General features: G+C 35.8%; 2 protein-coding genes across 2 annotated transcripts in view; both read left to right on the top strand.

Annotated features, from left to right (window-relative positions):
* The window catches only part of LOC308491583 (protocadherin alpha-13-like), a 122,916-nt gene that overhangs the window by 50,267 nt on the left and 54,862 nt on the right, over positions 1-17,787 (top strand). The gene's annotated exons all lie outside the window — the stretch shown is intronic.
* On the top strand, positions 3,612-4,478 carry LOC308491437 (peroxiredoxin-1-like). The gene has a single exon (XM_081035019.1). It carries the CDS (start codon positions 3,653-3,655, stop codon positions 4,250-4,252), a length of 600 nt encoding a protein of 199 aa, XP_080891145.1. The 5' UTR covers positions 3,612-3,652; the 3' UTR covers positions 4,253-4,478.

Consider the following 17,787-nt stretch of genomic DNA (forward strand, 5'->3'; position numbering starts at 1 on the left):
TAATTTTTTTCATTGAATGAAACCTTCTGTAGCTAGAGTTTTCTTTTTGGGGAGATTTGTGAGAATGAATTCAATTTCTTTAATACATTTTTTATTAAAAGTGGAAACTTCATATTTTTTGTTTCTTCTTGTGTTAATTTTAAATTGTATTTTTCCAAGGATTTGTGCATTTCATCCAATTTGTCATATATGTTGGCACAAAGCTGTTAATAATATTCTCTCATGTCTTAATGTCCGTATCATCTGTAGTGATAATATCTCTTTCATTCCTGATATTGGCGATTTGTGTTCTGTCTCTTTTTCTTTTCAATCTAGCTAGTAATTTATCAATTTTGTTGATCTTTTAAAAGAGACAGCTTTTGTTTTATTGATATATTCTCTATTGTTTTTCTATTTTCTATTTCATTGATCTCTGCTTTTATCTTTATTATTTTCTTCTATGACTTTGGGTTTACTTTGCTCTTTTTTACATTCTTTAGGTAGATTCATACATCGCTAATTTTAGACATTTTTTTCTGATATAAAAAATTAAAGTGATAAATTTTCCTCTAAGGACTGTTTATCTGCATTCAACAAATTTTGGTAGGTTGTGTTTTTATTTTTATTAATTTTAAAAGATTCTAATTTCCCTTATGATTTACTCTTTCACCCATTGATTTCTTAGGAACATGTTGAAATTTACAAATATTTATAGTTTTCCTAGATATCTTATTGCTTTTGATTTCTGTTTAATTCTGTTTTGGTCAGAGAAGATACTCTGCATGTTTTCAATCTTTTTAAATTTACTGAGACTTGTTTTATAACCCAGCATACAGTCTATCGTGGTGAATGTACCAAATGTACTTGAGAAAAATGTGTATTCTGCAGTTGTCAGGTGTCATGATTTATAATATAAATAATTATTATTTGGCTTGTCTATGTCTTTAATGATGTTTTGTCTAGTTGGTCTATCAGCTGCTCAGAGAACAGTATTGAAATCTTTTGTTTCTCTGTAATTGTGTCTACTTTTGCTTCATGCATTTTGAGACTATTAGACATATGCACATTTATGATTATTTACAAACTTCCTGATACTGATCCTTTTATCATTATGAAATATCTCTTTGTTGCTGGTAATACCCTTTTGTTAAAAAAGTATATTTTATCTGTTATTAAAGTTGTCAGTCCAGTCTTATGTTTACTGTTTGTGTAGCATATCCGTTTTTTGTGTGTCTATTTACTTTGTTTCTCTAAATTTAAAATGTGCCCTTGTAGACTTCAGATTTTTGAAACTTCTTTCATCTGTTTTGATATTCTATGTCTTTTAATTGAAGTGTTTAGTTCAGTAACATTAGCCTAATTATCGATATGTTTGAATTTGTGTCCTCCAATAGATTACCTTCTATTTGGCCCCTCTGATTTTGTTCCTCTGTTCCCCTTTCAAATATTCAATTATTTGAATATTGTTTATAATCCCTTTAGATATACCTATCTTTAGATATACCCATTTGCATTTTTAGTGGTTGTTCTAAGGATTATAGCATACATCCTAACTTTTCTCAGTCTACTTAGAGTTACCGGAATACCACTTTCATAAAATGGAGTAACCTTGCAATCACATAAGGCCATTTAGCTCCTCCGGTGCCATTGCTTATGCTAAAGTTGTCATTTGTGTTAAATCTCATACAATATTAACCCCACAAAACAAAGTTATAATTTTTGTTTAATCCGTCATTATGTATTTTTGAGAAATTAGAAAAAAATAGTCATTTACATTTATCCAGACATGTACCATTTTTGGTGCTATTAATCCTTTCCTAAATAGTTGAGTTTCCCATATATTTTTAGTTCAACCTGAAAAAACTTCATTTAGCAGTTCTCGTAATGCATATCTGCTATAACAATTTCTCTTAGTTTTCCTTTATTTGAAAATGTATTTCTTTTTCTTGCATTTTTGAATGACACAGAATTCTGGGGTTGATAGACTTTCTTTTTCTTTCAGCATTTTAAAGATTTTTATTCCACAGTCTTCTAACCTCCATGGTTTCTGATGAGAAGTCTACAGTCATTTGAGTCATGTTCCTTTTCTGTAATATGGATGTTTTGTTGCTCTTTGAGGGAGAGGGGTCGGTCTTGGTGAGGGGCACTGATTTCATGATTTTCTACTTATCTTTGGTTCAGAGGTTTGACTATGATGTGTTTATTTGTGGTTTTCTTCATATTTATCTTGTTTGGAATGTGTTTGGGCTGTATTTATTGAATCTGTAAATTTATGCCTTTCACCAAATTTTTGGTCCTTATTTCCTCAAATATTTTTGGTTCTATTCATTTGCTCACCTCTCTTTCTGGACTCCAGTGACCTATATACAAGACTTTTTGATAGTGCCTGCTTTCATTCTAGTAGAGAGGAAGCTTGGGCCTTTAGGAATATTCATTCCTCATGTTCATATATTGTCCCATAGGTCTCTCAGACTATTTTATTTTGGTTCTTTTTTTCTCACTTCTTCTGATTTGATCATTTCTATTGCTTTATTTTCAAGTTCACTGACTTTTGCCTCTGTTATCTCCATTCTTTTATTAAGCCCACCAATGAATTTTTATTTCATATATTATATTTTTTAGTACTAAAATACTATTTGGCTCTTCTTTATTTTTCTATTTCTCTGCTTAGATTTCCTTTCTTTTCATTCATTACCACTGTGTTTTTGTAACCTTATTAAACATAGTTTATGGTAGTTACTTTCAAGTCATCGTCTGCTAACCCCCATATCTACATCATCTCAGGTTTGGCTTCTTGGTGATCTTTATTTACCCTCGAGAATACATCACATTTTTCTGGTTCCTTTTATGTTAAGTAACTTTGAATTATATCCTGGATATTATAAATGTTTTGTTTTGGAGATTCTGCATTTTGTTATATTCCTCCGAAGGGTGTTGATGTTTTTGTCTTAGTAGAGAATAAAATTGGTTAGACTGAAAACACAAAATTCTCTTTTACTTGTATGGGCAATAGTTCGCATTTCAGTTCAGCTCTTTTAGCCTTAGCTCCCGATATGTGGTTTAGGGGTCTGCAAAGATGTGTGAAGAATTCTAGTACAGAATGTGGAGATAGATCCCTTTCTCTGGCTCTCTCCCCTCAAGGATTCCCCCCAGCCTGCCTCCCCTCCCCTGCAACCTCCAATGGTTATGATTGCTGCTGGCTCTTCCCCTGTTCCTCATGCCAGAGAAACTGAGGACTATTTATCAGAACTTTAGCTCTCATGCTGTGCCACAAACATGGCCTGTCCTCAGGCCAAGCTACAAAAACAGGCAACCTACTTCATACCAATCCCTTTCTCCAAATTTTGGCTCCCCCTCAAAATCTGCCTACTTTCGTTTACTCTCAAGAGCTCTTGGAGAATTGCTTTATGTATTTGGCCAGAGGCTACACTTGTTATCTTCGGAAAGGCTGTTGTGAGCTTACTTAGATGTACTGGAATCAGCTTCAGGCCTCATGTTTTAAGTTTTTCCTTATATATAACATACCCAAGAATTAAGTTTAATAGTTTTTAAAATTCTGGGTAATGGGTTCATAATTGGTTCAATGAATATTTGGAGAGTTGGATATCAAGAAATGCACATTCTTGGTCCTCTTCCTGACTGGTTTTGGTGCCTTAGAGCTGCTGATAGCAAGATGTCTTCAGGAAATGCTAAAATTGGGCACCCTGCCCCCAACTTCAAAGCTACAGCTGTTATGCCAGATGGTCAGTTCAAAGATATCAGTCTATCTGAATACAAAGGAAAATATGTTGTGTTCTTCTTTTACCCTCTTGACTTTACCTTTGTGTGCCCCACGGAGATCATTGCTTTCAGTGATAGGGCAGAAGAATTTAAGAAACTCAACTGCCAAGTGATTGGTGCCTCTGTGGATTCTCACTTCTGTCACCTGGCATGGATCAATACACCCAAGAAACAAGGAGGACTGGGACCCATGAACATTCCCTTGGTGTCAGACCCCAAGCGCACCATTGCTCAGGACTATGGGGTCTTAAAGGCTGATGAAGGCATCTCGTTCAGGGGCCTCTTTATCATTGATAATAAAGGTATTCTTCGGCAGATCACTGTAAATGACCTTCCTGTTGGCCGCTCTGTGGATGAGACTCTGAGATTAGTTCAGGCCTTCCAGTTCACTGACAAACATGGAGAAGTGTGCCCAGCTGGTTGGAAGCCTGGCAGTGATACCATCAAGCCTGATGTCCAGAAGAGCAAAGAATATTTCTCTAAGCAGAAATGAGTGCTGGGCTAGTGGATAGCCATGGGACAAAACCTCTTGTACTACTGTCATGCTTAAAACACAAGTCCTTAGATTTAGCCCAGATGTGGTATGGGATAGACAGGCCTTTATTCCTGTGGAGGAAATGGCCTGAACTTTGCTATGAGACAGACCAATTGATGTGTACAGTAGTGAGGCATCACTTTTGATCTTTTGTAGTTTCTATTAAACTGGAACTGAGACCTTGTTTCTTCAAAAAAAAAAAAAAAGAAAAAAAAGAAATGCACATTCTTTTTTGTTTTTTTTAAAGATTTTATTGGAGAAGGGAAACAGGACTTTATTAGGGAACAGTGTGTACTTCCAGGACTTTTTTCCAAGTCAAGTTGTTGTCCTTTCAGTCTTAGTTGTGGAGGGCGCAGCTCAGCTCCAGGTCCAGTTGCCATTACTAGTTGCAGGGGGCACAGCCCACCATTCCTTGCGGGAGTCGAACTGGCAACCTTGTGGTTGAGAGGATGCGCTCCAACCAACTGAGCCATTTGGGAGCTCAGCGGCAGCTCAGCCAAGGTGCCTGTTCAATTTTAGTTGTAGGGGGCACTGACCACCATCCTTTGAGGGACTCGAGGAATTGAACTGACAACCTTGTGGTTGAGAGCCCACTGGCTCATGTGGGAATTGAACCAGCAGCCTTCGGAGTTAGGAGCATGGAGCTCTAACTGCCTGAGCCATCCAGCCGGCCCAAGAAATGCATATTCTTAAAGGAACATACTTTAACCCTGATGGATATAGGGTAAAGATGATATAAAAACACTATGATAAAACCAGTCTATTTAAGTAAAATAAATTTAGAGATGTGAGATGACTTTGTCAATGAGTATTTAGGCATTTATGGGGGTTATATGAAACAGTCATATGAAGTATTAAGGAAAACAGAATATTGCTGTGAACATGATTCTATGTTTTTTTTTATTACATTATTAATTAAGAATTTTGGAGACAAATCAGAAGCAAATGAATTAGCTCATTTACCATTTATTGAGAGTATAAATTGGCACAAAAATTTGAGGAGGCATTTTGGTATGTCTAACTAAAATTAAAATGTGCATACTTTTAATAAGTACCTCTCAGAATAAACACACAGGCATTACATGCGCATACTTTTGGAAATGCACCTAAATATTCAATCATGGAATAAAAATAAATTATGAAATATCCACATAATTAATATTATGCAGTCATTACTAAGAATGAAACAGAATTATATGTACTGACACAGAAGGATGTCCATCATATGTGTTAAATAAAAATAAAAAAGCAAAGTTGCACGATACTGTGTAGAGTGCGGTTACATTTTGGTAAAGTATATATATGTTTACCTTTTGCATACGTAAAAGTCTGGAGGGATATGCAATTATCTGTTAATGGTGTAGTCTACGGGAGAATGGGATTTGAAAGGACTTTCACTTCTTTTTGCATTTTACAATTTTGGAAGAATTGAATTTTGTACAAGCAGCGTATATTTGTAATATTGTTGAACCTAAATAAAATGAATAGAAGACCAAGAAAATATAAAAATAAATCACCCAGGAGGTGTAAATTTTTATCTTTTATAAACCTAAAGTATATGCCATATTGTATTCACTTATTCAAAAAGCACATATATGTACAACAGAGGCTTTGTTTTACAGCAGTACAAGCAAATATACTTTTACTGGCTAGTGGTCACCAGATGTTTTTACTTTCATTAGTTGCTTCTAGGACTATCCAAAGCACCAACTCCCCATTGCTTTTGGTAGGTCATTGATTCTGCACAGCTTTGTAGCCACTTCAGGAGGGGAACTATGTATAATAAATAAGGAACGTCACTGCAGTAGAAAAGATGAGTAAGGCCAGTACAAAAAGTGCTATTAAAGGATAAAGGATAACTTCTGCCGTTTTGCCCAGTGTCTACATTCATTCAGAAAATATTTATTCATTTGTCATTTTAGATTCTTTAGCCCAAACCTTTCTGCTGAGTTCCAACTCTCATGTACCACTACTTAACATCTCTGCTTGGCTTTCTCTCAGGCAATTCACACGTGTCTAACATTGAACTGTTGATTTCCAGACCTGTTCAGACCATCTCTTCCCACTTTATATCCCAGTTTATATCTTTTATAAAAGATATCCCCTTCCCAATTTATATCTTATAAAAGATATCCCCTTCCCAATTTATATCTTTTATAAGCCTAAAGTATATGCCATATTGTATTCACTTATTCAAAAAGCACATATATGTACAACAGAGGCTTTGTTTTACAGCAGTACAAGCAAATATACTTTTTAGAAACTGATACCACTGTCCACCCAGTCCTTCATTCCAGGAACTGGGAAGTCATTCTTGACAGCTTCCTTTCTCAAGGGGAGTTTGTCCTCTCATCAATCAGTCCTATAAATTCTGTCTTTGAAATTTAGCTTACAGGTGTCCATCTTCAAATGATAACCAGTTCCTTGGTCCACGTTACCATTTTATTTCCCCTGGATGCATGCAATAGCCTCGTAACTGGTTTTTCTGCAACCCTACCTCCACCCCTGCTCTCCACAGGCCATTCTCTATACAGAAGTTATGATATTTATTTTTAAAGATTTTATTGGGGAACAGTGTGTACCTCCAGGACTTTTTTCCAAGTCAAGTTGTTGTCCCTTCAATCCCAGTTGTGGAGGGTGCAGCTCAGCTCCAGGTCCAGTTGCTGTTGCTAGTTGTAGGGGGCGCAGCCCACCATCCCCCGCAGGGGAGGAATTGAACTGGTAAACTTGTGGTTGAGAGCCCACTGGCCCATGTGGGAATCCAACCGGCAGCCCTCGGAGTTAGGAGGATGGAGCTCTAACTGCCTGAGCCACCGGGCTGGCCCAATATTTTAAAATATACATTGGATCACCTCACACCGCTGTTTAAAACCTACAATAGCTAACCTTGGCATATATGGAATAAAATCCAAACTCTTTATGGTCATGTACAATACTATGAAATCTGGCCCCTGGTTGTTTCCCACCCATCTCTGACACTCTCTGATTGCTTCCTATGCTTTATCACACTGGCTATCTTTCTAATCTTCAAAGTGTACCCTGGCTTTTCCTAGGATAGAGCCCTCACACTTGCTGTTCCCTCAGCAGGGAATGCTCTCCCCACTATTGTTTCCATGGCTAGCCTCTTCTTCCCCTCAGGTCACAATTTAAATGTCACCTCCCAGAAAAGTCTTCCCTGATGTCCATATCTAAGTATAGTTCCTTCAGGTACCTTTATCATTATTTCTTGCTTGTTTCTTTTATGACATTTATCACCCTTCTTGCCTACTTTTAAGTTATTTATTCACTTGTTGGTCATCCACCTCCCTCGTTGCAGTAGTCCATGATGATCAATATCATGCCTGTTTCTTTTGCCATGATGTTTCCAACAGCCGTCAGAATGTCTGACATATAGTAGTCATTCAGTCAACATTTATAGAATGAATGCGCCAACCCTGTCCTTAAGCATGTTGGGCAGGGGAGATAAGTTATGTACACACCTAACTCTAATACAATATATAAATTAAAACTATGCATAAGAGGTACCAGGAAAGTGTTACAAATGTTTAGGGTTTAATTAACTTTGTCACAAAGTTAATGGTCAGTGACGTTAACTGAATGAAAAGATCACCAACATCAGAAAGTGGACATGTTGTCTTTTAATAAGAATGTGGTAAGAGTGTTTGGTTCTGATTTATTTCTGAAATTAAGATTCTGATCCTCTAACTGAAGGCAATATTTTTTATATAAATTCTGAGTTTTAAAAATAAAAAGAGAAGGTGAAAATAAATGAAAATACAGTGCAATAACATATTACTCAAGGTTAGGTTCCAAAGTAAGTGTGTATGGTGAATATTATGTTTAAGTAAAATTAAGCTTGAAAAGTCACATAAATCTTCCCAGTACAGTTTCCTGGTTGCATTGGTACCACCCTACCAGGAAATTCTCATGTACATTAACGGAACAAAATAAATGTCTGTATTTAAACACTTAAACTTTTCTGCTTTTAAGATAAATGAAGAATGGGGATTGTTGGAGGATTATAAAGTGCTCTTGCTTGCCTACAGGGTTTACTACATTCACTTTTTTTCATGAGATATAATTGATAGGTAACATTAATTTCAGGTGTACAGCATAATGATTCAATATCTGTATGTATTGCAAAATGATCATCACCCTCAGTTTAGTTAGTATTTATCACCACATATAGTTACTTTTTTGTGTGTGATGAGAACTTTTAAGATCTACTCTTCTTAGCAACTTTCAAAAATATAATACTACAGTATTATTAACTATAGTCACCATGCTGGACATTATATCCCCTTGACTTATTTATTTTATAATTGGAAGTTTGTACCTTTTGACCACATTTCACCCATTTTGATCATTCCCCACCCTCCACATCCTGCTTCTGGCAACCACCATTCTGTTCTTTGTATCTATGAGTTCATTTGTTTCCATTGACTTTTGATGTTGACTCAATAACCTTTGATGCATATTAGAATATTTCTTTAATGAGAATTACATTTGATGATATACTTGAAAACCCTTAGCTCTGGGACTGTCGCATACTAGATACTAAATGAATGCTTGATGAATTTGAATTTAAATCTTGCTTCATTAGACCAACATACAAGAGTTTTTAAAATAGTTATTATGGAGACAAATGTGATTATCTGCTTCTTGTATTTCCAAGATGGAATTTCCTGTTGTAACACTATTGAATCCCTTTGTGAATTTTTTCAAAATATATTGGGGAGGGGGCATAAGAATAGGTAGTGATCAATGATAATTTGCTGTGCCTACTCCCAACATACAATTGCCAACTTTCCAGAATTATATTATAGCTGGCTTTTTCATCCAGGGACACAACATTCATCCATGTATCCAGGATACTCATAGCCTGACTATCAGGGTAGTTGCTACTTTCTTAGTACATCATTATTGACTTGCAAAGAATGACTTTTGGTAAATTGAAAATCCCCTTTATTCCTCAACTCCTGCTAGCTTACGTCGCACTAAATCCACATATCCTAGGAGGCATAGCTGTCCAATATATTCTATGTATACATTGATTTATGAACTAATAAATGTTTCATGTACAGTTGAGATTTCAAATGAGCTTCTCATAATTGGATCAAAGGAATACTAGTCAAGCTTGAGAGAACTGCAGAAAACCAATCATGGGAGGCTATTATGAAATTTTAATTATAAAGGATATTGAATATCCTAGGGTGACAACTCTGTTATAATAGATGTAACATTGAATTAGAAAGAAAGTGAGATTTTTACCCAGTTCTGCTTGAAATGAACTCTGTATTTCCAGTAAATTATTGAATCATGCTCTGCTTCAATTTTATATCTTCATTCAAGATACTACCCCATTGTCTTTGGTTAACTGAAGTTATTAGAGAAATGCCCAGTAGATTTAAATAAAGAAAAGTCACAAGTTAACATCTTATTTGGGGAATTTTGTGTACTTTTTTTCCCTATTCAGTACTGCAAAGCTGAAGCTGGCATCAACCAATCTCAAGTTGTAGATGCATCAAGTTAGATGATTTTAAGATCTTGGAAACCATTAATTCAGAGATGCTGTGTAAACAGAACCAGTACTAGATTTTGTACTAGAATTCTTTCTCAGTTCTGTCAGTCGAGTGGAATATGCTTCATTTGTTTGTGGTAGAAAACAAGAGAATGTGCAGAAGCTTGGATTTTCTATTTCTTTTGACTCATCCCTCTTTTCTCCTCAGGTTATTTGGATAATTTCATGAGACTTCTACCCCCATACTGCCCCCTCTTTTTTTCTGGCTAATAATCATTGAGAATTTATATAATGCAATTTTTATATGCTTCATCTCAATAAATGTCTAGCTGCAACTATTTGTAGTAAGTACTATGTTTTCCTTATTTTACTAAGCTTGTTGTAAATACTATGTTTTTCTTAATTTACTTTTAATTACTAGAGAAATTAAACAACTTTCTCAAGGACACATAATTAATAAACACTAGAGCCTGATCTTGAATATTTGAGTCTGGTTTTACATCAGGAGTCCCATAAAAAGGGTATACCTGGTTTCATGATCTAAGCATACAATGTGATTAAAAACCTTGAAGTGGGATTGTGGTCCATAATTGCTAGTGGAATTTAAGGAATTTAATTCTAGATCTTACTACCTAAAAAAATGCTTTGTAAAAAATCCTGAGGTTATCAGAAAATTGAAGAATCTATAAGTCCTTTCTAAATAACTTTAATAAAATGAGCTTTGATAAAGAAAGGTTTAGGTAACATTAATTATCTCATCAGAATGCCTTAAAGGATCTTTTAATAGTCACAGACAACACAGTATATCGCCATTTGTCTAATTTTTAGAGGATTTATATTTTATCCATTTTATGTGTTGTAAACATAACTGCTGAAGGAATTATGTAACAAAATCTATCACAAAGAAAAACATGAGTGGGATTTATATCAGGAAAGTCCAAGTCATATATAAAACCCCATTACTTAGACAGAATATTGTAGGTGGGAAGATGGTACTGAAAGAAGTAATTGGGAAATGAAATACCAATCTATTTAGCATCATGATTTTGCTAAGGCCAGCCATTTAAGAAACATATGCAGAAGATCCAGTTGAAATCTCTAAAAGAAAAAGAAATTTGTAGTTGTGAAAATACTTGAATAGGATCCCATATAAAATACTTGGAAATTAATAGCTTGAGACCAATAATACGATTCTTTTTATTTAAATTGAGGTATGATCAACATACAACATTATATTAGTTTCAGGTGTACAACATAATGATTCAGTATTTGAAAAATATGATTTTTTAAATTAAAATTTATTGGGGTGACAATGGTTAGTAAAATTACATAGGTTTCAAGTGTACAATTCTGTAATACATCATCATCTATATATTATTTTGTGTGTTCACCCAGAGTCAGTTCTCCTTCCATCACCATATATTTGATCCCCCTTACCCTCATCTCTGGTAACCACTAAACTATTGTCTGTGTCTATGAGTTTTTGTTTCTTTCTTTGTTTGTCTTATTCCTTTTTGGTTTGTTTTATATCCCACATATCAGTGAAATCATATGGTTCTCGACTTTTTCTGTGTGACTTATTTTGCTTAGCATAATGATCTCAAGATCCATCAATTTTGTCGCAAATGGCACTAACATAAGACCTGAAACAATAAACTGCATAAAAGAAAACAGATACTAAACTTTTGGACCTTGGGTTCAAAGAGGATTTTATTAATTTGACCTCAAAGGCAAGGGAAGTAAAAGCTAAAATAAACAAATGGGACTATCTCAAACTAAAAAGCTTCTGCACAGCAAAAGAAACCATTGACAAAATAAAGAGGCAACCAACCTAACGGGAGAAGATATTTGCAAGCAACACCTCCGATAAGGGGCTAATATCCAAATATATAAGGAACTCATACAACTCAACAACAAAAAAAAACCAAATAATCCAATTAAAGAATAATATGATTCTAATTAGGAGTGCATGTGTAGTGGTCAGATGTTGTATTATAATCTCAAGAAATGGGCATGAAAAAAAGCTTTCTGGAGATTCTGATAAATTCCTTCACCTTTTGGGGATCCAGTTTCTTCATCAATATCAACCTCATGGGGCTTTTGTGAGGATTACATGAAACAATATGTATAGAAATAATATGTAAACTGTTAGTGCTAAAGCATCAGGAGGTAAAGGGGACCCAAAAAGCCAACAATCACTTGATACGCATAGGCAGAGGTATAGGTTGGTTTAGTTTTTTCCAAGCAGCAAACACAATATCGTGTTTCCCCGAAAATAAGACCGGGTCTTACATTAATTTTTGCTTCAAAAGACGCATTAGGTCTTATGTTCAGGGGATGTCCTCCTGAAAAATCATGCTAGAGCTTCTTTTCCGGTTAGGTCTTATTTTTGGGGAAACATGATAGTTATAAAAAGGAGAAACTGAGGCCTTCATTTAGACTGACCTTGCATCATATCTTGGAAAACAAGGTACTTCCTTCAAGGTACTTCCACATATCTACAGTTCTTAAAATAGAAAAAAAGTATCCAAATCAATGAATGCTTTGGCTAAAACCCACTTGGGAGCAAAGATGTCCTTGAGTGCCAAACTACCATCTTATTTTATTCTATGGCTGAAATCCCAAGAATTGCAGGGGAGAAATAGGGCCAAACAAGATTTTCTATTAAAATAAAAGGGCCTGAATGATGAATGGAAACTTGGAACAGGTTTTAATGGTAATACCAGAAGCCAGAAATTAGCTTAAATACAACTTACAAATTTCTGGCATGTATGAAGCCTCAAACAGAATATTGGTAGTAATTTTAGTGAATTGGAAATATGGCTTACTTGAGGCAGTTGTTACTTTTATTCCAAAGAGCTCAACTTGCTGCTAAATTGGCTTGGAAATTTGGTGCTTCCTTGTCTTGAGTCATTGATAAAAAGTAGAATGGAATAAGACAAATGGTGGATCTCTGCAGTCACCCACTAGACTTCTTTTTCCAGATTGAAGCATTCCATTTATGGACGCTCTTTGGCACTGTTATTCAAACAATTATAAAACTACCTAACTATAGTGTCTTGCAGCCTTTCTTTCTTCATTGTGTCTGCAAGGGTATTGGGGAAATTCTTTAACAGCTCCATGAATTTTACATAGATTGTGCCTATAGCATTTCCCTTATCAATGATTCCAGCAACTGAAATCTTAAATGCCTATGTAAATATTTTTTCATCTAGTCACATTTGTAAGATCATTATCTTGCTACATACACTTGACTTCATTATAGCACGTTTATGTTTCTTATCTCCTCACTGATCGTGAGGTTCAAGTTCTATTTAAACATTTTCTTCAGTGAAAATAAAAAGGTTGGGTGAGATACTTTCTAACTATCTCTCACCCTTTAACATTCTATGATTCTTGTTAGGCCATCTCAATTGAGAATACTGATAGAGAAGCAAAACCACAAAATAATTCAATAGTTTGATTTTGTCTGTGAATATTGCCCAATCTGTCCCAAGCCTTTAATCTACTCTCTCTTTTTATTGTTCTCTTCCAAAGATAGTTGGAGTCCCTTTGTTTATTCTGAGCAATTTTCCAATACATCAGTTAAGAATCAACAGTGTATTCGTTTTGCAGAACTAAACATTTAGAGGATCGTTCCCTAAAAGTTAATATGTTCCCTCTTCAGGGAAGGGAATGTGAAAAAAAATTCAGCTATTATGTTATATGAAAAATCTTTTTATTTTTATCTCCCCATCCACTAAATGTTATACCTGTAAAGAATACTGTGGTCATATTGGAAAGTATTTTCCTTCTGGGGTTGCATAAAGATCAAAAGTCTTGTTCCTTCCTAACAAGATGGAATTTTTTATCTAACCTTGGACCACACTAGACACTGGGATGATGAAAAGTAAGGTCCTTCCCTGTTTGGCAGATATTCTCATAATACTCAGCCCAAAGCTTGATCAAACTAATGAGTATGTTCCCTTGCCCCGTGACCAAAAGACTCCAGATTGTTTGGTTCCCCAACATAAAATGATTTTTGATGCTAATGATAGAGAAAGGAAAATTTATGTGAATTAGGAGAGTTCATGAGGTACCAGTATTTTTCTTATAGGCTTAATACAGATGTGTTGTGATTGGTTTTGCTCCTTTGCTCAGTGACCTCAGGGTAGGTGCATTTTACAAATACAACTAAGGGATACTATCAAAGTTCATGTCTAGCATGGGGTAAACAAAAACCATGTCTTACGGCATTTCTCTTATCATGTCATTTTTCCTGTTAGTTATGAGCAAAAAATAGCTGTTTTATAATTTATAATTATAAAGTAGAGTGATAACATAATACTTTTGGGTAGACTTTTTAAAGAATAATTTATTTCTAACCTGGAGAACTGAATCCCACTGATAAAGGTGCTCGATTCTAAGAAAGGGTCTACCCAAAAGTATCATGTTATCACTCTATTTTGTATTTCAAAATTTAAAGGAAGAAAACTATAGTAAAATCATTGCAGGCTCTTGAGCCCTCTATCTGTTAGACACAGTCTGTCCATACACAACAAAAGGAAGTGCCTGAATTGTCACAGTTCTTCTTGAATTTGCTAAAAACAAATCTGAAGAAAATGAACCAATCATCACTTATTATTGAGAGTTTATAAGGCTTCCCACACTGTGAAGAATACACAAAAATATAAGAGTTTGCAGGAAGGAAACCATCAATAAAACAAAAAGGGATCCTACTCTATGGGAAAAGATATTTGCCAATGATATATCTGATAAGGGATTAATATCACAAATCTATAAAAAACTTACTCAACTCAACTCCAAAAAAACAAACAACCCAATTAAAAAATGGGCAGAGGACTTGGGGAGACATTTCTCTAAGAAGGACATACAGAAGGCAAGAAGACATATGAAGAAATGCTCAACCTCACTAACCATCAGAGAAATGCAAATAAAAACCACAATGAGATACCACCTCACTCCAGTCAAAATGGCTATTATCAATAAATCAACAAACAACAAATGCTGGCGCGGATGTGGAGAAAAGGGAACGCTAGTGCACTGTTGGTGGGACTGCAGATTAGTGCAGCCACTATGGAAAACAGTATGGAGGTATCTCAGGAATCTGAAAATGGAACTACCCTATGATCCAGTAATTCCACTCCTAGGCATCTACCCGGAGAAATCCAAAACTCCAATTCAAAAATCTGTATGCACTCCTATGTTTATTGCAGCACTTTACACAATAGCCAAGATATGGAAACAACCAAAATGCCCATCGGTAGATGACTGGATTAAGAAGCTGTGGTACATTTATACAATGGAGTATTACGCAGCCATAAAGAAGAAAGAAATCTTATCATTTGCAGCAACATGGATGGATCTAGAGAACATTATGTTAAGTGAAATAAGTCAGAAAGAGAAAGACAAGTACCATATGATCTCACTTATATATGGAATCTAAAGAAAAGACTATGTGAATGAACTAATCAGAGTCAGTTTTGGGGACGCAGAGAAAAAACCGAGAGTGGTTAGATGGGTGTGTGGGAGGGGGTTGGGGATAAGGGGAAAGGTGAAGGGATTTGGAAGCAGCTGGTAACCACAAGATGGCCTCAGGGTTTTTCTTTTGAAAATTAATTTGGGGAAGGTATTCTATAATGTTGTAAAGATTTTGTTGGGTATCCGATGGACATGCGTCCTATTTGGGAGACCACCTCAGGGATACTGTGGATACCTGATCATGGCATTGTACATCAGAAGCTAAACATTAATGAATGCCAACTATAATTTTATATATATAATGTGATGGTTCAGTGTGAGGTCGGAGGGATAGTGGATGGGGGGAGGGGGGTTCACAGTATGAGGGATATAAATGATGAACGTCTAAGTATTACCTTGTTTTGTACACCTGAAACTAATAAATAAATTAATTAATAAAAAAAAAAAAAAATAAAGGAAATCTAAATACTGTATGGAAAAAAAAAAAAAAAAAAAAAAAGAGTTTGCAGGGTGCTTATAATTAAGGTAAAGAAATAATATTAAAGCATTTTGATGAATTAAAGAATGACACTCTTAGCATTCAGAGATATGTGGTAAACTGTGAAAGAGAAAAAAAGACCATTATATTTAGAACACAATGTTTCATGGATTAGATAGGTTTTAAGATGGACCTTGAAATATATATAAGATTTAGAAAGGGGGAGGGAAAGGAAGGAGCTATTTCTATTTGAGAGAATTACATAAGCAAAGTTGTAAATTTAGTTTTGTTCAAAAAAATATTAAGTTCCTCTGTGCCAAGTCTATACTGGGTGCTGGAGATGACGGCATGTTTGGGAATTCTTCTGTACTTTGTGCAAAAGTATTTTCACATCTCCCAAAAAGGTGAATCTCTTATGAGGAAATAAATCTCCTGAAGGAATCTTTATGACAGAAGTCCCTTTTTCTTGGTGACCTAGAAAAGGACTGGTTTTTGTTTTCAAAATGTAGGCTAAACTCTAGAAATAATTGGGAAAGCATAACTTTGGTGCCCCTCATCTTCCCTCATCATCACCTCTGTCTGGCATAGTTACGGGGACTTACTTGTGTTTGACCTAAAGGGCTGTGCTGTATGTAGACTGTCAACTAAGGGGTTATCTGATAATAAATTGTCGCATTTTAATAATAATAGTAATAATGTACTTATCAGTCACTACGCACATTGTTTTATATACATCATCTCATGTAATCGTAATGACCCTATGAGTTTTCCTTAATATTATCTTCCCCAATGAAAATGAGTAAACGGAAGTTTAGGTTAAGTAACGCGTCCAAGGCCACACAGGTAGTCATTGCCAGGGGTGTGACTGACTCCAGAGTCTATGTTCCTAATCACTGTGCTATCCTGCTTTTTATTTATTTCAATGTTTTTTCTATCCTGCTTTTTAATAGTGTTCAGGGGAAGGGAATGCATGGTGCTGTGGTTGCGGTATTAGCATAAATATGTGTAGACAGGGTCCTTACCAGCAGTGCAAGCAATCCCATTACACCAACTAGTAAGGTTGGCAAGAGTCTAAGTACAGTAGTGTGAGGAACTAAATCACTATACTGCCACATATAGAGTACACCATCTCTTCAGTACAGTGTCTTTGAGGTGGCTGATTTGTGTTGGCTCTCTGTTTGCCTTCTCAGTCATTGAGGGAGTAAATACTAGTTGAAATAAATCCCTTGACACAACAAAATGGACAACCTGGCAGATGTTCTTGCTGGAAGATGACAAGATTGCTAAAAGACAAGTCTGGGGTTTTCTCCCAAGATGTGACACTTGGGGACTTCCATTAAAAACATCACCAAGCCTCTGTCACTTTAATCTCTTCCTTAAGTGCCTGTGATCTTTTCTGGGGCACAGGTCCGTGCATGGTCAATACCCACTGGCCAGGTTTCTGAGCTGTGGGCAGTGGAGGCAGCAACTGTGAGGGCCTGGGAGGAGATGAGGGAAGAAAAGGTCACTCTTCCTGACAACTTATAACTTGATTGCACTTATAAGCCATTTATTTTCAGAAATAAGTAATGGGTGAAGACAAAGGCCAGGCCTACAATTCATGCACTTGCGAATTTAAGGCTTTCTGAGATCAAATTACCACAGCAGAGACAAAGTTACTCTAGGGACATTTTGGAAGTAAGCAGACAGAAAGGGAGAAGCCAGAGACCTAAGAAAGGAGACAGGAATAGAATGTGATGGAAATTGCTTCCCACTCTGCACCCTTGAGAGAACAAAGAGGACAAATAAGCAGCAGTGACAGTAGGAAGCTTGGCACGTCTGTGGAATACAATGGTTAGATTGGGGAGTGTTGTCACTGAGTGTACTTGGTGGGTAGAAGGAAGGGATGTGTTAGTCCAAGCCTTTGAAATCTGGGTGTCAGGATCATTGCCTTGGCCCCTCCACTATCCTCTCAAGAAGGGAAGCATGCCAAATGTTGGGTCTTAGTGGGGCTATGTTCCAGCTCATAGCTAG

This window comes from Rhinolophus hipposideros (assembly GCF_964194185.1).
Source record: "Rhinolophus hipposideros genome assembly, chromosome: 23".
NCBI classification, from domain to species: Eukaryota; Metazoa; Chordata; class Mammalia; order Chiroptera; family Rhinolophidae; genus Rhinolophus; species Rhinolophus hipposideros.

Excerpts from the sequence above, each read along its gene's own strand:
- LOC308491437 (XM_081035019.1), top strand. The coding sequence starts at position 3,653 with ATGTCTTCAGGAAATGCTAAAATTGGGCACCCTGCCCCCAACTTCAAA.